Raw genomic sequence first — 22,117 nt, forward strand, 5'->3', positions numbered from 1 at the left:
CAGTAACTGAGCAGATTGTGAAATACTCAGACCGGCCCGTCTGGCACCAACAACCATGCCACGCTCAAAATTGCTTAAATCACCTTTCTTTCCCATTCTGACATTCAGTTTGGAGTTCAGGAGATTGTCTTGACCAGGACCACACCCCTAAATGCATTGAAGCAACTGCCATGTGATTGGTTGATTAGATAATTGCATTAATGAGAAATTGAACAGGTGTTCCTAATAATCCTTTAGGTGAGTGAGTGCATGTATATATATATATATATATATATATATGCGCGCATGTCACGGGCATCAGAAGATCGGCTTGGTGGAATCGGTGAGACGTGAGACTGACACCGGCCGGTCACCGGTCCGGCCGATCATACGAAAAACCGGCTGATTCCGGTCTCTGGCCGGTCAATCGGTGCACCTCTAGTAAAAATCTCAAGTTTACAACTTGTAACACACCAAAGATAAAGGAAAACATGACATTGTGTCAGATGACCCCTTTAACATCCAAACATTAGGTGCTGCTCACCACAGTTGACTTCATCAGTACCATCTTGACAGTCCTTAATCCCATTACACATGAAATCTTCAGGAATACAATGCGTGTTCCAGTCGCACCGCATGCTGCAGATCCCTGAGGCTTTCTGGCATCCTGTCTCATCAGATTTATCCAGACACTGAGGAGTTCCATCACACACTTGATTCTTCTCAATACATCTCCCATCAGTCATACACTGAAACCGACCTGTTGTAATTGAACAAATGAAGATAATTTGATTAGTATGCGAAGGAGACAGACAAAAAGTGGATTGGAAAAACTTAGATTTGCCAACCTGGTCGGCACTGACGTTTACAGTTTTGTTCATCTGATCCATCCTTACAGTCCATCTGTCCATCGCACACATTTCTGTACAGGACACATCCTCTGCCATCTTTACAGGGTTTAGATCCCACACGACACTTTAATGATGCAGTGGTTGATGTTCTACTGCCCCTGATGGGACAACCAACCTCATCAGAACCGTCAAGACAGTGAGAACGGCCGTCACACACCAAACTCCTCTCCACACATTTCCTCCTATCCTTACAAAGGAAATCACCTAGCAAGGGTTCATAGATGTCAGCGATTTGCTTATTTGGGAGGAAAAATATTACAGAATCCAAGATAGATTACAGTAAAGATGAAGTGAAGATTTACCGATTTTTGCACAAATATCTATGCATGAAACTTCATCAGAACCATCGGGACAATCTAGCTTCCCATCACACAGGCGAGTCTGAGAAATGCACAATGAAGTTCCAGGACACATTATGGAAGGACTTCTACAGACTGGAGGCCGAGATGCAACAAAAGTCGAGGCACCTTTCTTTACAGTCACTAAATTTAGATTTCCACTGCTAATTTCAGCTGTGAGAATAAGGAAAAAGAATCTGTTAATAAAGCTTAAACAGAGTAACCCATAACCAAGTGTTCCTACTCACGTAACTGAAGGAAATGATAGAACATAATCAAGATCAAGATGGCGCTTGATCTCTGATCAAGATGGCACCGCGGATGGCTGCCTCGGTTTGGAGTGCTCTAGTACTTGTCTTTTTTGTTTGTTTTTCCTGTTTTAAGTTACTCTACTTTAATCACTTTTACCAGGGACGAATTGCTTAACATTAAGCAATGCCCTTCTATCAATTTTTTCCCTAATTTTGAAAATTCAGACGTGTTACTGGACATTTTACTCGGAGGAGCGGCAGCTCTATACAAACGCTCAAAAGACGCAAGCGGGGAAAGCGAGCGGGTGCGCTCGTCAGACTCTGACGACGCGGATTTAGGACCCCGCTGCCAAGTACACACCTGGCGAATGTCTGCTCCCTTACCAACAAAACGGACGAAATACTCTTACTCACTAGGACAAACAAAGATTTTTCCAACTCCGCTGCGCTTCACAGAAACATGGCTCAATGACACCATACCGGACAGCGCGTTACATCTGCCGGGTTTTCAGCTGTTTTCAGCGGATCGCATTGCCGAGTCAACAGGGAAGACACGTGGTGGTGGATTATGTTTTTATATAAACAAAGGTTGGTGCAGAGATATAACAACAATGAAGATGTGCTTTTCGTACTTTGAAGCATTCTCTATAAACTGCAAACCTTTTTATTCACCACGCAAGTTTTCCTCGTTTATTCTCGTGAATGTTTACATTCCTCCACATGCTTGTGCGAGCGCAGCGCTGCAACAGCTGGCAGATTACGTCACTGACACAGAGTAGCAACACCCGGATTCTCTTATTATTATTATTGGGGACTTTAACAGAGCAAACCTCTCCCGTGAGCTGCCAAAATACAGGCAGCATATCACATGCCCCACCAGAGACAGCAACATTCTGGATCACTGTTACACCATAATACGGGATGCATACCACTCTGTTCCCAGAGCAGCTCTGGGTCTCTCTGATCATTGCCTGGTTCATCTTCTTCCGACCTACAGACAGAAGCTTAAATCTGCCAAGCCTGTAGCAAGAACAGCAAAGAGATGGAGCAGCGAAACAGAGCGGGCCTTACAAGCCTGTTTCGACTGCACGGATTGGAGTGTCTTTGAAGCTGCAGCCACTGATCTGGATGAGTTAACTGACACAGTGACATCCTACATCAGCTTCTGTGAGGACATGTGTATTCCCACCAGGACTCGCTTAACATACAACAATGACAAACCATGGTTTACAATGAAACTGAGACAGCTTTGTCAGGGCAAAGAAGATGCTTACAGAAGTGGGGACAAAGTCTTGTATAATCAGGCCAAAAACACACTGACAAAGGAGCTAAGAGAAGCTACTCTGAAAAGCTGAAGAACCAGTTTTCAGCCAACGACCCTGTATCTGTGTGGAAAGGCCTGAAAGACATTACCAACTACAAGCCATCATCCCCTCAGTCTGTGGGTAATCAACGACTGGCTGACGACCTGAACTACTTCTATTGTCGTTTTGAAATGCAGAGTCTCACCCTTCACACCCGCCCTGACCCTATCTCTGCTATACCATTAACACCTCCTCTTGACACTCAACCTGCATTTATGATCTGCGAAGAGGATGTGTGCCAGCTTTTCCGCAAACAAAAGATCAGAAAAGCACCAGGCCCAGACAATGTCTCACCCTCCTGCCTGAAAGTCTGTGCGGAGCAGCTGTCGCCCATCTTCACTAATATTTTTAACAGATCTTTGGAGCAGTGTGAAGTCCCTTCATGCTTCAAACGCTCCACCGTCATATCCCTGTACAGAAGAAACCCAAAATCTCTGGACTTAATGACTACAGGCCTGTTGCTTTAACATCTGTGGTCATTAAGTCATTTGAGAGACTTGTACTGGCCCACCTGTAGGACATCACCAGACCACTTCTTCATCCCCTCCAGTTTGCTTACAGAGCAAACATGTCTGTGGACGATGTAGTAAACATGGGACTGCATTACATCCTACAACACCTAGACAGACCAGGGACTTACGTCAGGATCCTGTTTGTAGACTTCAGCTCGGCCTTCAACACCATAATCCCAGACCTCCTCCTGCCCAAGCTTACCCAGCTCTCTGTGCCAACCTCTACCTGTCAGTGGATTATTAACTTCCTGTCGAACAGGCAGCAGCTAGTGAGGTTGGGAAAATTTACATCCAGCACATGTACCATCACCACCGGAGCTCCTCAAGGATGGGTTCTTTATCCACTGCTATTTTCACTCTATACAAATGAATACACCTCTACAGACCCTTCTGTCAAACTCCTGAAGTTTGCAGATGACACCACAGTCATTGGCCTTATTCAAGACGGTGATGAATCTTCTTACAGAAAGGAGGTTGCTCAGCTGGCTGCCTGGTGTAGTCAAAACAACCTAGAGCTGAATGCATCCAAGACAATGGAGATGATAGTGGATTTCAGAAGGAACCCTCCATCACTTCCTCCCCTCACCATCCTGGACAGCACTGTGGATACTGTGGAGTCATTCAGGTTCCTGGGCTCCACCATCTCTCAGGACCTGAAGTGGGAGTCCCACATAGACTCCATTGTAAAGAAGGCCCAGCAGAGGTTATACTTCCTCTGTCAATTGAGGAAGTTCAACCTACCACAGGAGCTACTGACCCATTTCTACTTAGTGTTCATCGAATCTGTTCTGTGCACTTCAATTACTGTTTGGTATGGCTCGGCCACCAAATCAGACCTACGAAGACTACAACGGACAGTTCGTAGTGCTGAGAAAATTATTGGTGCTCCTCTGCCCACACTTCAGGACCTGTACGATTCCAGAGTGAAAAACAGGGCAAGAAAAATCATCATTGACTCCACACACCCAGCACACAAACTTTTTGATCTGCTGCCCTCTGGCCGGCTCTTTAGAGCACCTAACACCAGGACTTCCAGACACAGAAGCAGCTTCCTCCCCCAGGCAATCTCCCTCCTAAACAGATAACTGCTCCTTAAGAGCAATATTCCACTTCCACTACTCCTATAGTGTGCACTATAGTGCCTTATTATATCTACATTTTATTTATACATGTATATAACACTACCTCTACTTACTAAATTATCCATTTGCACAAGTGTACATACAATCTGTTAATATGTATATTCTACTATATACTACCCTGTACAATGTCTCTTATATGTTATTATCCCCCATTTTCTGTAAAATGGTCTTTATTTTACATATGCACAATTTTTATTTTATATATGCACAATTTAGAATCTTTTAGACTGTAAATCGTATTATATTGTATTGTCATTGTGTTGAATGTCTGTACTAGAAGCTTCCAACACCAAAGAAAATTCCTTGTGTGTGCGCAAGCACACTTGGCAATAAAGCTCTTCTGATTCTGATAAGCAGCTTCAGGAGAAAAAAGGACAGTCTCTTTAAAAATTAAACACTTCGGCTTTAATGTTAAATAGCTTTCTACTACACCAATTTCAGATGCAGAGAACACGCAAGCAATCGATTTATAGGATGATTCTAAACCCCAAAACGCAAAACAGCAGTAGGCCTCTATTCTGTTGATGCAAGGATAATATGATTGCTGAGCTATGATATGATTGCCAAATACTTCAGCACCCCCAATATTGGTGCATCTCTAGAAATCAGTAGTCAATTTTCATTAAGCATACACAAAAATGTATTGCACACAAAAACCTCCATCAACTGAAACCTCACTTACTACAGTTTGCTTCATCAGTGGCATCCACACAGTCCTTCTCTCCATCACAGAGGAAGCTCTCAGGGATGCAGAGAGTTTTATTATCACAGCGGTGTTTGCATTCATGCGAGCGAGTGAAACAGTCCGCTTCATCAGAGCGATCCTGACATTGAGGTGTGCCATCACACACCTGTATTTTGTCAATACACATCCTCCCGTGAGCACAATGGAACTGATCTGTAGGAAACGTCAAACAATACATTAATTAAACATGTCTTGGGTTTAAGCATTAAGATGTACAATTATTTATCATTTTACCTGGTTTACACTGAAGTTCACAGTCTACTTCATCAGATCCGTCCTTACAGTCCATCTCTCCATCACACACATGACTGTGCATGACACACTCCCGGCCGTCTTGACAGGGTTTAGATCCCACACGACACTTTAATGACACTGTGGTTGATGTTCTACTGTGCCCAATTGGACAAGTAACCTCATCAGAACCATCAAGACAGTGAGAATGTCCATCACACACCAAATTCATCTCTACACACTTCCTCCTGTCTTTACAAAGGAAATCACCTAGCAAGATTTCATAGACGTCAATGCTTTGCTTTGCATTTGCAGAATGTATAACACTAAAAATTGAGTGATTTACCGATTTTTGCACAAGTATCCATACATGAAACTTCATCAGAACCATCGGGACAATCTAGCTTCCCATCACAGATGCGAGTCTTAGTAATGCACAATAATGTTCCTGGACACATCATAGAAGGACTTCTACAGACTGGAGGGCGAGGCGCGACTAAAGTCGACAAACCTTTGTTCACCACCAAATTTAGATTTCCACTGTTAATTTCATCTGTGACAATAAGGACGATGGAATGGGTAACTTATTTGAATGAAATTGGTTTAAAGTAATTTCTGCAACTCTACTGCAAAAAATGCTAAATTGGTTTTCAATGAGCATAAACAATGCATGTACACATAAACCTCCATCCACTTAAACCTCACTCACTGCAGTTTGTTTCATCAGTGGCATCAACACAGTCCCTCTCTCCATCACAGAGGAAACTCTCAGGGATGCAGCGAGTTTTATTATCACAGCGGTGTTTGCAGTCATGCGAGCGAATAAAACAATCCGCTTCATCAGAACGATCCTGACATTGAGGTGTGCCATCACACACCAGCTTTTTGTCAATACACATCCTCCCATGAGCACAATGAAACTGATCTATGAGGAAACGTTTGGTTCAATGTCAATTGCACACATACTGAGTGGCAAAGTTACAAATGTTTTAGGTTTTACCTGGTTTACACTGTTGTTCACAGTCATCTTCATCAGACCCATCCTTACAGTCAATCTCTCCATCACAAACATGACTGTACAGGACACACTCACGGGCATCTTTACAGAGTATAGATCCCACACGGCACTTTAATGATGATGATGATGATGTTGTTGTTGTTAAGGTTGTAGGAGCTGCAGTAGGACAACCAACCTCATCTGAACCATCAAGACAGTGAGAGTGACCATCACACACCAAATTTCTCTCCACACACTTCCTCCTGTCCTCACAGAGGAATTCACCTAAGGGTAGGGATGGGCATTTCTGATCATATTTCATTTCGAGTACTGGACAGGTTTGAAAAACGAGTACTCGATTAATTGGGGGCGGGGCATTAGAGGGGGCGGGGCGTGTCCCCCATACCATGGTGACAATGAAAATATTTTAATTACAACACTGATACGAAAATTTATGTTAATAAAACTATAAGATTGAGTAAATAATTAAATCGACACAGTGACTTTTCAATAATCTAACAATCAATGTTTTTGTTTTCAAAGTAAACATTTAAAAGAAATATCAGCGTGAGATGAAACGTCATCTCTGCCCTGTCACATTTCTGTCTGTCAGTGTCTGACGGTAAAGTCTCTTATGCTCGTCTGACAAGTCTGTCTGATAGTAGTGGTCTCACCTGACATTTTGTCTCCAAATATACTGGTGCGGAGCAGGGTGAGCGTTTTTAATCCATTCAATTTCTTATGAACTTCAGCGCACGTTCACGTGGCGCTCGCGGAGAAGAGGAATACTCGCTTTGCTCCGCGAGCGCAACGCGAGCTCAGCTTCCATGGGAATGGATTGGCGCGAATACAACAAACAGAAATTCTGTGCACACTGGATGCAGCGCAAAGAGACGCAACAAACGTCCAGTTTCTTTTTGCTTTCGCCATGTTGCATCGCGCCGCTCACGTGCGGTGTAACTTTAGACAGAGTGTAAGATGATAACGGATCAAACTTGTAGTAGATTTGTATGTTTTGTATGCTGCTTGGCGCCGTACATTTTGCACTAGACTGTATTTTCGTCAGGTTTATCAAAGTGAAACCAAGCATCGCTGTGCGCTTTCAATATGCCCTTCTGTGCTCCGGACTTGACTCTGGACCGCAAACTCTCGCAACGCAACAATCAAATTTCTGGGCACAACCCGAAATGCCAGCATAACCAATCAGAAAGAAAGAAAATAATTAAAAACTGTATTTAAACCCCCAATCGATCATCGTTTTCACTATCGATCGTCGCTGTCGCGTTCGAGTACTCGAGTAATCGAGTACTCGTGCCCATGCCTACCTAAGGGTACAAAGAACTTTCAATTTTTGTATAAAAATATAATAATAATGTGTTTGCATAATATGTTTGTGTTCAATTTAGTATTTATAAACATTCACATACACAAAGAAATACATGCAAGTATTTACATGTATTCTCGCCTCCACACGGCCTCGCGCCTGGCCGGTACTGATGGGTCTGATAAGCCGGCTCCTTTAAGAACCAGCTTCTATTATTTCTTGTGTTCATTTAAAAAAAGAAAATTTGAAGTATATAACAGAAGTAGAGAAGATATTTTCACCAAGAAAACTCCAATACATGTTTTGATGTTGACATACACGCAACGCAACAGTTAGTGCATGGAGCGCTGTCCATAAGATGCGGGTTAAAGTTGTGTTCGTAACAACAGACTGCGCATTATCTTTGAGAATCATCATAAAGAATCATAACCTACAAAATTTTTTTTTTAATTCTTTCCTCCAGTGGACCTCACACGTTAAGTTCGCACAGGGCCTCACACCACCCTTGCGACGGCCCTGTATATAGCATGTATTTACATGCATTTCTTTGTGTACATGTAGGTGTTTATAAATACAGAATTATTGTGCATATTCATTTGAAAAACACAAACTTTCATTCTCAATGCGATTAATCGAGTCCAGCGATTAAACAGCCCTACCTCCTGCTGCACCACATTACCTGGCTTTGCACACATGTACAAACAGAAAGCCTCATCAGACCCATCAGGACAATCACTCTTGCCATCACATTGCTGAGACTGACTGATACACACTGTTGAACCTGGACACAAGACCAGGGGGCTTTTACAAGTCACCTCGGTAGGACGCACATCTTCAGCCATGTCATCTGGAAAAGCGAAGTTTAAACAGAACAAGTGTATAGATAAGGGGCCACATAATGATACAGTAGACCTCAGAAAGTGAAACATTAACTCAATATTACAAACCTTGCGCGACCTCCCTTAGAGCAACCGATAAACTAACAATATCATTTTCAACAGCAACCTCCGAGACACGAGTTTGATCTTTGCGATTCCATACTGACAGGACATTACTGAACAAGGCCACTACGTAGGGTTCATAAGCAGCCACAATAGAGCCAGAAATGACCCACTCTTTACCTCCCGAGTATTTCCTAGCCTTTAGTAGACTTCTGACCTGCAAGACTAGAGTTTAAAAAAGTCCTCACAGTTAGCCAAACTAAATTAAATATTCAGGAGTACACTAATAGTTATTTAAGACAAAAGGTTGCACGCACAAGAGCCACCATTCCAAAGAAAGCTGTTTGCTTTTCTGTCAAATGCAATGGTGCCGAAACCATTTTCCTCCAAGCTGAAGATGGCTTCTGCACTTCCACCGATCAAACCCAGTTTCATTCTCATGATCTGACCTCCCTCAAGCCAATAGAGCTTTCCTTTCGGCCAATCCACGAAAAGGTCAAGGATTGCAGTTCTGGCTTGATATAACTGCCTGGAAATACTCTGATGAAGGGGGCCAATGGTAGAAACACCGATGGAAAGTTCATCACAGGCCAGCCAGTACAGATTCCCAGTCTTCTGATCCACTCGCACAATGCAAGCTGCAAGTGAAACAGGGAAAGTCAGAATAACATGGGAAGTACAACTGAAATGTTTGGTAAGAATCTGTTTAACATCGCATTTTTTCACATCTAGCAGGTCACATGTTGGCTGCTCAACCAATAAGATTGAACATACAGTACACTATAACAATTGCCATAGCTCGGACACATACATTTTTGTATTGCGATATGTAATACATTGATATGTTGATACAGCCTGAATATATTTTCGCCGCACTTAAATAGTAAAATAAAATAATATGAAAAGTGTGGAGTGAACCACAGAACTGATTAATTTTGGAATTTTAATTCCAATTGGCCAGTGCGAGTTAAAATTGCAGTCGAGTAATTCAATAAGGATTTTGGAAGGTTTTAGGAGGGAGGGGATAACCCACTGCATGAGCAGAAATGATGCAATGTTGAGACGTTGTTGAGAAAGGGAACTTTAAGCATTTAATACCCCTTCAGATTTTTTAAATTATGAAAAATATTTCAGTCAAGTGTTTTGAACTTTTGACCAGTAGCATATGTTAAAGAAATGCAAATATGCATGTATGAATAAACTTCCAAAAAGTTGCTTTGCATTGCGTGGTATATTCACAATAAACTGAAAAAAAAACCTTTAATTATAAAATTCAATTGGAAAAATTGCATTATACAAGTTTGTATAACATGAAATTAAGACGAGCAAATGAGTCATTTAAAAGTACAAAGGCAGCGCTTTAGTATGACATGAAGTTAAATAAATCAAGTTATTAAACTTGCTCAATTTGATTGGAAACAAATTTATGAGACCAAAGCGTGGCCATTAGATACACCCAAATACATTAGGGCTGGGCAATCGATTTTCAATTTCAATTTGGTTTCCAAGAATGACAGCGGTGTCTTTAAGTAATTAATAATGACTTTTTAATAATTAAATGAATGCAGTAATCGTGTTAAATAACCACAATCTCAATATTGGCCAAACTATCTCTAACAGAGATCATTTATAATTTGTCGTAATTTACAATATAATTGTCATAATCAAGTAGCCCTATCATAGCTCATGTTTAACTATTACAAATGCACCACAACATAGATGTGAACTTTGAACTGGAACAGTACTTGTGTAACCAGTCTTGACAATTTGGAAGTCCAGATGACAACATATTGAGAATTTATCCTACAACTGCTACAATTTATCCTAATGCCTGCATTGATGCAATGCATCCTATATACTATGCATAATGGTGTTATCAGTTATGCCCTGACATGTTGCAGCACACAGCAATACACAAAACCTAGCACATATAGCTAGGAGGGGTCAAATTTACATGCATAGAGTTCGGAGAGTATGCTTTGAATCATAAGTCAAGTACTTACGACATACCAGGTTTTAATGTAAGAATGTACTCCGACATGTCCTGAGAAAGCCTGTTAGTCTTCACATGACCGGTCCCATTACACCAAACCACACATCCACATTTCCAGTGCATGTCGAATGCCTGAATGTCCTCATCTGAAGTAAAGAGTTCAGTTTTGATGGTGGTGTTCCCCGTAAACTCCAGACTGTATATGACCGTGGCAGTTGCATAGGCAACCTTAAAATCTGAAATTTGGAGAGAAAACGAGAAGTCAAAAGGCTCATTGTGCTTATTATTAAAAATGCATATTTATCGTTTGAAGATATGTCAAAACAGGGGGAAAAAAAACTAACTTTCACAAGAGCCATAAGCCACAGGCAACATTCCCTCAGGACACAAACAGGTGAATCCAACAGTACTTTCCTTGGATGGCAAACACAGCTTGCACCCAGAGTTTTTACATGGTGAAAAACCTATGAGAATAAAACGCATACCACAGCGCTTAGTTTGGCCTAGACCACATGGTGTAACCACAGAATTATTAAGAAACAAAACATTAAGGGCCAGTTTCTTGGACGGGGATTATTTTAAACCAGGACTAGGCCTTAGTTAAACTAGGATATTCAAGTCGTTTTTAAATAACAACAAACTCTACACATTTTTTTTACTGTGTGCCTGAGACAAAACGAGCGCACCGATATATTTTAAGATATGCCAGTGAAAGTCGTTATCGATCAAGACACCACTAACAGTTAAGTTAGTCTGGGACTAGTCTTAAGCCCTGTCTGGGAAATCACACCTAAGGCTAAATTCACCTTGAGGCTGCTGAAGCTCATGGTAGACAGTCAGGACAGGAAGTGACGCTTTTAAGAGGAACTCATTATATTTTGCAGAGGGTAGATTTTGAGGAGCTTGCCAGAGTCTCTTTTCATCTGCCCAGTAGAACCAGCCATTGAACACTGCCAGGCTCTGAGCAGGACTTCCTTGAAAAAAGTTCCAAAACGTGCAACTCCCAGAACCATCTGTCCTGATGCTCTCAATTGACTGGGAAAACAAAGGGAGGAATTAAACTTGCTATTAAAATTAATTAATCATTTTAATCATCAAAGCAAAATTATAGTACTTATATAGAAGCTTTTTTAAAGAACTCTTAAATATAACAATATTGCATGAATTTCAAAAGAGAGTCGTTTTGTCACCACAACTGCAAGTGATTCCCAGGGCATAGTTTTGGAATTGGTGGGGTGTTTAGAATTGATTTTAGACACATCGCTACCATATAGTTACCATTCTGCTTAAAAAAAGGTTACGTATGTTCAGACTGTCAGACCAAAGACGATTTTTGAACACTTCCTGTCAACGCAATGTCATTGCCATAGAAACCAAATCAGATATTGCAGAAAACGAGAGAGTGCCATGGGATATACAAAATGGAGCTGGGGTTTTGTTTATAAAACTTTGCACAGATTTCACCCTTAAAGTGTGTGCATTTGTGTCACCACTTCCCCTTGTCTCCAGAATGCAAAGTTAGTGATCTATTAAAAACAAACTTGACAGGAGAATGTGCGCACCTGTAAGCAAACTGACCAATGTGTACGCACATTCTCCTGTCAAGTTTGTTTTTAATAGATCACTAACTTTACGTGAAAAGTGGCGTACGCACGTTTACAGCCTCGCTTTGTGCGTATGCAACGTTTATAAATGGACCCCACACAGTGTGGACAATCAATAATTTATATTAGAATCCAATCAGCTACACACTGTTGGACTGACAGTCTGACCGTATCAAAAGTGCTCAACCCAATTCTGACTCTTATTGTAACCACTGCGAATGTATAAACGATCAGTAGTTCAACATCCAACCCACCATTTTGAACTCACTGATCCAATACAACCGTCGAGCTGCCACATCCAATGTAAGACCCTTTGGTATCTGTGCAGTAACAAAAATGAGTGTTGTCCGATTCGAACCATCCATTGCTGTCCTTTCAATGGTAATCTGTTCACTCATTCCTTTATTAATCCAAAATATAAAACTGACGAAAAAAAAATCAAATTTAAGACTCAAAAGTTCTCCAAAAATGTAAATCCTACTATTGATTCATAAATACTGTACCTCTCAACTGGACTGAGGACAACATCACCTGGGTCTGTGTCTTTGGATATGACTACACATGTAGAACTACCATCAGCGGTACCTGTGAAAATGGCTTTTTGTGTAACACTCGTCCAATAGAGCTGCCCAGTAAACCAATCAACAGCCAGACTTCTCACACCAGATTGCCCTAATAAATAGAGGAAATGTGGTTTTGGTATTGCTTAATATATTTTACACAGTTTTATCAAGTCTCCCACAATTACTAACCTGAATAAAGAACCATGCTCTTGTGGTTGTAAGCCTTGTAGATATTTCCATGGTTATCTGCCCAAAAAATAAGGTTCTTTTGAATATCATAGGTCAGGGCTATGGGGTAGCTCTCAATTGAAAGAAGTGGCTCAAACACCCTAGTCTTAACATTCACTAGCCCAATAAGCCGTTTTCCGAAGGTCAAAATCTTCACTGGGAACCCTAGTGAAACAATATGTTATACGTTAACGGTATTGTGTATTGGTATTTTCATATCAGATTTTACAAGCAATAAATGGCTACCTTGAGCTTCACAAGATCCATTGCCAAGAGATTTAAAACCATTCTGACACAAGCAACGAAAAGACCCTGGTGTGTTTGTACATAAGTGCATACAGGGTCCAAATGACTGGGAACATTCATCAACATCTGAAAAAGCACACAAGTTAACATTGCACATTTGTTTACAACATTTTGTTGACAACTAATGAAAATCCCAAATTCAGTATCTCGGAAAATTAGAATATTATTTAAGACCAATACAAAGAACAGATTTTTAGAAATCTTGAAAAGTATGAACATTAAAAGTATGAGCATGTACAGCACTCAATACTTGGTTGGGGCTCCTTTTGCCTGAATTACTGCAGCAATGCGGCGTGGCATGGAGTCGATCAGTATGTGGCACTGCTCAGGTGTTATGAGAGCCCAGGTTGCTTTGATAGTGGCCTTCAGCTCTTCTGCATTGTTGGGTCTGGCATATCGCATCTTCCTCTTCACAATACCCCATAGATTTTCTATGGGGTTAAGGTCAGGCGAGTTTGCTGGCCAATTAAGAACAGGGATACCATGGTCCTTAAACCAGGTACTGGTAGCTTTGGCACTGTGTGCAGGTGCCAAGTCCTGTTGGAAAATGAAATCTGCATCTCCATAAAGTTGGTCAGCAGCAGGAAGCATCAGAAGCATCTCGCCTGGGCTAAAGACAAAAAGGACTGGACTGCTGCTGAGTGGTCCAAAGTTATGTTCTCTGATGAAAGTAAATTTTGCATTTCCTTTGGAAATCAGGGTCCCAGAGTCTGGAGGAAGAGAGGAGAGGCACAGAATCCACGTTGCTTGAGGTCCAGTGTAAAGTTTCCACAGTCAGTGATGGTTTGGGGTGCCATGTCATCTGCTGGTGTTGGTCCTCTGTGTTTTCTGAGGTCCAAGGTCAATGCAGCCGTATACCAGGAAGTTTTAGAGCACTTCATGCTTCCTGCTGCTGACCAACTTTATGAAGATGCAGATTTCATTTTCCAACAGGACTTGGCACCTGCACACAGTGCCAAAGCTACCAGTACCTGGTTTAAGGACCATGGTATCCCTGTTCTTAATTGGCCAGCAAACTCGCCTGACCTTAACCCCATAGAAAAGCTATGGGGTATTGTGAAGAGGAAGATGCGATATGCCAGACCCAACAATGCAGAAGAGCTGAAGGCCACTATCAGAGCAACCTGGGCTCTCATAACACCTGAGCAGTGCCACAGACTGATCAACTCCATGCCACGCCGCATTGCTGCAGTAATTCAGGCAAAAGGAGCCCCAACTAAGTATCGAGTGCTGTACATGCTCATACTTTTCATGTTCATACTTTTCAGTTGGCCAAGATTTCTAAAAATCCTTTCTTTGTATTGGTCTTAAGTAATATTCTAATTTTCTGAGATACTGAATTTGGGATTTTCATTAGTTGTCAGTTATAATCATCAAATTAAAAGAAATAAACATTTGAAATATATCAGTCTGTGTGTAATGAATGAATATAATAAAGTTTCACTTTTTGAATGGAATTAGTGAAATAAATCAACTTTTTGATGATATTCTAATTATATGACCAGCACCTGTATATAGATAGTGTTATAATGTTAAAGCATATCATATAGATGTCTCAACTTCCAGACTCTGGATTTTTTGTATACGTTACAAAACGCTGTTCAGTTCCCCACGTAACTAAAAATGACACCACGTGCTTTGAGTACCAAAACTATTTTTCTTGGACTCTCTGGATACATAAAGACAACTCGCAAAATTATGTTCTCATTCACGTCTGATTGATCAGGGTAATGTTTTACTGTACATGTCATTCTTATTTGTTGAATTGATTACATGTACAGTGACTGAGTATTTCATATAAAATATAATGCATTAACATTAATAAACAAAATGCCCATTGAAGAAAGAGACACTTGTCTCTGGAAATCACTTCAAAGATACTTGAAAAAATAATTTCTGAATAATTATGATCTGTTTGACTGAAAGTTTTATTGATCACCGAGATAGCATTTGAAATCAAGTCAGTTCAAATTAAAAATGAAGAAAAAAAATAGCTTAGATTTAGTAAGCTGCATTTACCATGTTGCTGTATCTTAGCTTGCAACATTTCCCAGGGTGGTAGCTTAGTGAAGCTTCAGTTATTGTAGAGTAACTGTTAGCTTAGCTCACTACATCTTCCAACTAGCATGCCCATTAATGTGCTTCGTCCGGGTTACAGAAATTCAGCTGTGCAAATGTGTTTGTTTAGAGCATTTCGGTGATGAATGTTATATAAATGGTGGATATGATGCTGGATTTGCAGATCGTTTAAACTGTTAGTTGGAGCAGCCCTCAGAACTGACATATTTTTGTCGTGATGTTGATATCCAGTGGCCGTAGTGTAGTGTGTTTATAGCCTTGTATTAGCTTTTTACATCTGCCGATTGTATTAGGCTTAAAAAAAAGCAAATATTGTGTTAATCTGTACAGATGAAGTTGATAGACAAAACGTGTAAACATCACGAACATTTGTTAATCACAGATCTTATTTTTGCGATCTTTCAAAAGTCTATGGGAAAAATGCATAGGTTTCAGTCGAGGGAACCAGTGCTACACTAGCTTCCGGGTTGGCCTACAAAAATTTGTCATCTCTGAGGTACTATATTAACGTGTGTCCACCACGGTGTCGCCTGAGAGCACTTTGGAGGTGGAGAGGCTTTGGTGATCTGGAATATTCATGGCAGCATCTCATTTGAACAATACTGCTAAATCTAAAAATACAGTCACCGCAATATTAACATCTGGGCGGCTAGTAAAAAGGGACAGTGGCAAGCAATGCATTTACAGAAACGTTGAACAGTTAAAAAGACAAGCCAAGCAAACTTGTGAAATATTATGACGATACATATAGTGCATAAAAATGAAATGTCATCAGTCAGTTTGCCATAAAGGACAAACAACGTTTAAATGTTTTACACACCATTTCAACATGGTCTGGAGCAGGTGTAAATTTATTTTGTTCCAACTAACATTTTGAAAATATGAACATTTTCATGAATCTGAAAATTACGTCACAAAGGGCTGTCGCGATAAACCGACGATAAATATCACGTGATTTATGCACAGCTTTTGCGTGAAGTACGGGAAAATGCTGCTGCATACGAAAGCCAGAGGGCGCTCTCATGCGGAAACTCCAAATACACACTGCAGAAGAAGACCATAACACGTTCTATAGGGAAATGCCTATGGACATCTTTTATCACTGTTACTCAAGCCTCATCAGGTATTTTTATGATAATAAAGTATATTTATAATGATCATGTTTGACGGGTGTTGCTTTTTCAAATGCACATTATAAGTGACTCAAACTCGCACTGCTTTTAGATTGAGCAGCATTTCCTTACTGATCCCAGAGACGTGCTTCACGGACAAGCTACGCATTAAAAAAAATATCGACACATTGCATATCGCAGCCATCTTGATTTCAATAGGATTTAGTGGTATCGCGATAAATTATCGTGCAGCCCACACAAATTCGTTCTGCTCGTGTTTCATGAAAGGCCCGTGGATTGCCAGTTGGGCAAAATGTTAAATGCTCTCTCATTTGCAAGTCACTTTGGATAAATGAATCTGCTAAATGTAAACAAAACATGAATTAATTTCACTGAAGGCAAACATGAAACTTGAACTTACCTTTGCAATCAAATCCATTTGCGGAGAGGGTCATTCCACTGGGACAAATGCACATCGCTCCCCAAGTTTGATCCACACAAGTATGACTACAGCCACCATTTGCATTCCTACAACTTTTACCTAGGGAAGTTAAAAATAGGTGGACTAAGGCCTTATAGTAAAGTATAAAACATTTTTAAACTATATATGGCATCATTTTAAAATTATAAAAGGGTGACATCAAAAATGGTCATCCAATAGAATCTCTCTCAACATATTTATCTTGGCCATGTCATCAGTGTGGTGTTGCGCATCATATAAAAAAAGCTAGCAATGTGTGCAAACGTTCACCAAACAATCCCTTCTCAGAACATATCTGTGCCTTTCTTTTTTTAGACCAGCTGCTTATTGTTGCCAACAAGCATTAACTAGCATTATGAAAGGATGTAAATCCGCAGTATATACATTTAATTCAGAGCAATCAATATGATATTAAAGGTTTGAGAAATCGCTCTGTATTTTAATCAGGATCTTGTACCACAGGTATGAGGCTCATCTCTCCTATCTGTGCACTGAGCAACTCCGTCACACATCTCTCTCTGGGTTAAACATCTTCCATCAGGACAGCGGATTTTCATCTTCCCACAAGAACCTATAGTGACACGTTTAAAAAAAATCACGTAATATGATTCCTGGAGTATACAGATGACAGATATGACATCATGATCATGTAGATAAAACAAAGTCTTATGTACAATGCTCCACAGATTTCATAACACTGACAAAAGTCTTTTTAGTGAATAACAAGGTATACAGACTATGAATGGCACATGTGTAAGAAAGTACTTTTTTTTAAGAATATACAGCTTACCACAAGTTTCTTCATCCGAATTATCACCACAATCATTGACTTCATTGCAGAGAAAGTCTTGTGGGATGCAGATATTGTTCCTACACTTCCAGTCAAGGGAAAGGCAGCCTGACCTCCAATCACAATCCAGCTCATCTGAGCCATCAGAACACTGGGCCTGCCCGTCACAAGCCAGCGACTCTGTCACACACCCGGAACCATCCGCACACTCAAAATCTCTTGGTGGACATGCTAGTGGGATACATTTCAATGGTAGCATGTTATTCTTGCCCTTTCACTGTCTTGAACACAATTACATGCAAGCAAACTTAACAGAGGAGATGAGGGTGAAGACATGAAACTTAATTAATAAGAGAGCAAGTGATATCTGGTACATACAGCAGGCCATCTCATCAGAGCCATCCTGGCAGTCACTAACACCATCACAGTGCCATCTGTGTGGTATACACACTCCATCATCACACTGCCATTGATTTCCGCTGCACTCTCCGCACACATCTGAAAGCACATGCACAGGCAAATTCCACAGCTTTTTGTCTGTTACTTTTACACATGACTGCATACTGCTCCTAGTTTGTTGTTAAGAATAAGCCAAGAAGCTATGGTTTACTGATCATTTAACACCCACTCTCCCAATATCAGAGTTGTTGTCACAGCGTGCCTTTAGGGTAAATAAGAGGAAACCAAACAAAAAGTACAACTGCAAAAATATAAAAGGACTCAAAACTGTTTTGTCACTCTTTTAAACGACAGCGATTTCAGCTAAAAAGTACCTTTTGCTATGGTTTGGACCGTTGTCTGAATGTTGTTTAAATATATAACGAGGCATTGAATCTTTCTCGATGTTTCTGCTCGAACAGTTTCCGTGCTTGGAAGCCAAACGGTTTAATTGCGCCCTGCGCATTAGATGCGCGGGACCCTAAAATTGGAATGGATTTGACTGTTGGTGTTTTATCGTTCATTTATTTATCTTAAAAAAACTCTGAACGTGATCACACATCAGTACATAGGAATTCGTTGCTACCTTCCACCACAATTTTTGTCACTATGATTGCGCCCTTTACACTTTAAATAAAAGCAAACAGACGGGATTTTATATACTGAATGTACCAAGCGCAAGCATTTGTAGGCAAGTTACTATATCACATCCTGCTCTTATGAAACAGAATGTTTGGTACATTGTGCTATCTCATTTCTTAACACAGCATTTACGATAACATTAACCAAGTACGGGCTGATATACTACCTGATACAAAAATAAAAACTGCAGCGCAGCAGATGAGAAGCCGCGGATCCATCACACCTGTACCTGTTTGGTGCGCGCATGCGTGCCAACTAACCACAATCTGTTATAAAGATTCCGCCACGCGCCATCATGACGTCATGTTGTCATTTCATGTCTTTTGATTGGCTGTCCTGAACCTAGTGAGATGCCTATCAACATTCCCTGCGTACTATCCATCGGAAATAGTATTCGAAATTAGAAGTAGCACGTCACGTCCCAAATCATAGTATGTTTAAATTAGTGATGACCCGGATTGTCAACTGTTTCAGGTGTTCTGTCGATTCATATGGTACCCATCGAAATGTGCTACTTACCCTTACGAAAAACGAAAAACATGGTTTTACTACAGTTTATCCAAAAAACTGTTGTAAACCGTGGTTGGTGTGGGAATATTTTTTAGATAAAAGTATGATTTAAATATCAATATAATCAATAAGTGTTTTCTTTCATTTGTTTCATTAAGCTGTGTGTTTTTGTCATGTGTTTTCTGTTTCACTCGGTGGAGGGTTCCTGGGCAAACAAAGAAAGCGGTGAAGGTTGGGGGTTGGAGTCGTAAATGATCTAGATAAACACACACACATATAAAGAGTCACAAAGAAAAATAAATGTTATGAATCAATCCACTGTATATGTTCTAAGTATAATCATGAGTTGTGATGTGTTTTAATGAATCATAGGATTAAGAAACAACGCTACATAATTAAAAGCATTAGATGGTTGAGTGTTTTCTTTTTACTAAAGGAATGTGAAGAATGTTGGTGTGTTGTCCGGCCACAATAAACTGTTTTTAGGAGACCACTCCTTGGGGGAGGGAGAACATTCCTAAGGACTAGAGACCGACCACAGGATGTATGTTTTGAGAAGGTTTTATTTTTCAGGAACTACGCAGATAAACGTGGCGTATGGTGATTGGTGGAAAGGGAGCAAAAAGCAGAGGAGGAGTCAGAAGATAGAGCGACGTCACATACTTTATAAATATGGGTGTATTTGAATATTTGGGTTGTTGGCTTGTGGTGGAGAGGGTGGTGATTTACTGGCAACCCAAAGCTTTGTTACTCCTTTTTACATCTGATAATAAAACTTCTGCTTAATTTTGGAGAAACGTCTCTTGCAAATTTTTGAACATGCAGGACTGCCTTTAAAGTCCAACATTGGTTATCTCAAAATAACCATGGTTTTCAAAAACATGGTTAGTAAAACCATGGCTTTAACCAATAATCAATGCACCAAGAAGGTTCTGCGCATGACCCACAATTTTGTTCTACGTTGCCACGCCCATCTTCAAGCGTTAGGTCACAGCTATCCTTTTGTGTATTAATTTTAAACTTCTTTTGCTTGTCTGACTGCATCATAATTCTGAAACATGCCATCTTCTTGCTGTCTCTCCTGTCATCTGATTCTTACTGGGAACCAGTGGCGTCACTAGGCCATTTATAAGACGGCTTTGGTTTATGGAGGGCATCACTTCTGCTCAAAATCGCAACGCGCGTCTGCCAGTACAGTCGCTTCTCCAGAGACATGTAGATGAGAATGTAAATCTCCACGCATCAAACATACTAACGCAAAAGTAGTAGTAAAACCTACGGTTACAATAAAAGCTAGTGGGCCAGAGAACTGTAATCGATCTGTCATCTGTAGCTAAGACCGCGCCCCGTTTGCGACCCGCAGATTTAGCAAAGTTTATCTTTAATAGAGTGAAAACGAGTTTTAAATATCTCTTTACCTCTCTCTATCTCGGTGAGTTCAGTATGTGTAGTAACGTTACTTTCTTCTTGTGTTGTGTATTTAATAAACCCCATGCACAGAGTGGTGTGTGAACACAAGCACTTGGCTCTTGCCATCAGCCCATATATCACTTGTAGTTGCTGTCATCTTTGGCCATGGCCAAGCCCCAAAATAAGACAAAGACAGCCCCCTAGTGGGGTTAACATTTTATAAACTCGTATTACATATGGAAGCCTATTTATGCCACGTAATAAAAAAAGAATGCTCTAAAAAGAAAAAAATATGAGATTAGAAATCGAAATTATGTGATGAAAAATCATAATTATGAGATTAAAAAAATCGAAATTATGATAAAGTCATCCCAGCAAACAATGACCTGGCGGTCCACCGGCGGTTTTTGGGCGGCACAGATTAAACGGCTTGACACAGTCGGACCACTGTCGACAAGCCGATCAATGTAAAAATGCTGTCGGTCTGCCATCTTTTTTTGGGTGGCATATGCCACTAGCGCCTTGCAGCCGCTGGGCCTCTGTTGGTACATTAGTGGCAAACTGACAGTTTCTTCTGAGCTCTTACAGGACATTTATATACATTTATTTTATAGTCAAAGAAAGTTATTTAGTAAATAGTTATTTTATAAAATAGTAGGCTAATAATTATTTAACAAAAGCTCATTTTAGTATTAAAAGCATTTTCTTTTTCAGTTAAATAAAAAGGCTACTAGTTTGCAATTCAATGATATTTAAATTAGATTTAATTGTTCATGTAGTATTTTAATCCCATATGTAGCCTAAATGCTGCGTGACTTTGACATGTATTAATGGGTGTGCGTTGCGAGCTGAACATCGCGTGGCATTCAAACACTGGAGTGGAGGGAGTTACCATGGAAACGGGGCGGCACCAGGAACTGACAAGCATCAAGCTTTGTTTCTCACGGTTTTCTTCAGCGTTTTCAGGTAAGTTTAGTCACTCAAATCCCAACAAATAATACTCACAACTGTTGTTGACACTTTTCTTACTTGTAATTGACACGTTTCTTTTGAATATTTACTTAGAAATGTTTTTATGTTTTCAAGAAAAAAGTCTGTTAGCATCTCAACCGTTTTCAGAAGAGGTAGGCTCTGTATCTTGAGCGCTTGTTTATGAAAGTTTGGACTTTTAAAAACATCTTTATTTGTAGATGAGAGCTAGGTTTTCATAGCTTTGTAAATGTTGT

At 40.3% G+C, this 22,117-nt stretch overlaps 1 protein-coding gene across 2 annotated transcripts in view; it reads right to left on the reverse strand.

The window, feature by feature from the left end:
• si:dkey-88l16.3 (low-density lipoprotein receptor-related protein 2) overlaps positions 1-19,201 on the reverse strand; it is a 91,114-nt gene extending 71,913 nt beyond the window's left edge. The window contains exons 1-23 of one of the 2 annotated variants that reach the window (XM_057327072.1): positions 19,138-19,201; positions 18,270-18,389; positions 17,892-18,122; positions 17,559-17,672; positions 17,042-17,161; positions 13,370-13,495; positions 13,085-13,288; positions 12,836-13,004; positions 12,587-12,755; positions 11,535-11,763; positions 11,073-11,192; positions 10,746-10,964; positions 9,053-9,373; positions 8,742-8,960; positions 8,474-8,641; positions 6,474-6,671; positions 6,183-6,398; positions 5,820-6,026; positions 5,477-5,743; positions 5,180-5,395; positions 1,193-1,402; positions 828-1,094; positions 524-739 (exon numbers count right to left, since the gene is read on the reverse strand). In XM_057327072.1, the coding sequence (XP_057183055.1) occupies positions 524-739; positions 828-1,094; positions 1,193-1,402; positions 5,180-5,395; positions 5,477-5,743; positions 5,820-6,026; positions 6,183-6,398; positions 6,474-6,671; positions 8,474-8,641; positions 8,742-8,960; positions 9,053-9,373; positions 10,746-10,964; positions 11,073-11,192; positions 11,535-11,763; positions 12,587-12,755; positions 12,836-13,004; positions 13,085-13,288; positions 13,370-13,495; positions 17,042-17,161; positions 17,559-17,672; positions 17,892-18,122; positions 18,270-18,389; positions 19,138-19,189 (4,378 nt within the window). In that variant the 5' untranslated portion in view covers positions 19,190-19,201. Of the gene's footprint in view, positions 1-523; positions 740-827; positions 1,095-1,192; positions 1,403-5,179; positions 5,396-5,476; positions 5,744-5,819; positions 6,027-6,182; positions 6,399-6,473; positions 6,756-8,473; positions 8,642-8,741; positions 8,961-9,052; positions 9,374-10,745; positions 10,965-11,072; positions 11,193-11,534; positions 11,764-12,586; positions 12,756-12,835; positions 13,005-13,084; positions 13,289-13,369; positions 13,496-17,041; positions 17,162-17,558; positions 17,673-17,891; positions 18,123-18,269; positions 18,390-19,137 lie in introns of both variants that reach the window. The other variant, XM_057327071.1, reaches the window with a different exon arrangement.
• Positions 19,202-22,117: the final 2,916 nt, after the last annotated feature.

Source organism: Triplophysa rosa, unplaced genomic scaffold (genome assembly GCF_024868665.1).
Source record: "Triplophysa rosa unplaced genomic scaffold, Trosa_1v2 scaffold16_ERROPOS7159779, whole genome shotgun sequence".
NCBI classification, from domain to species: domain Eukaryota; kingdom Metazoa; phylum Chordata; class Actinopteri; order Cypriniformes; family Nemacheilidae; genus Triplophysa; species Triplophysa rosa.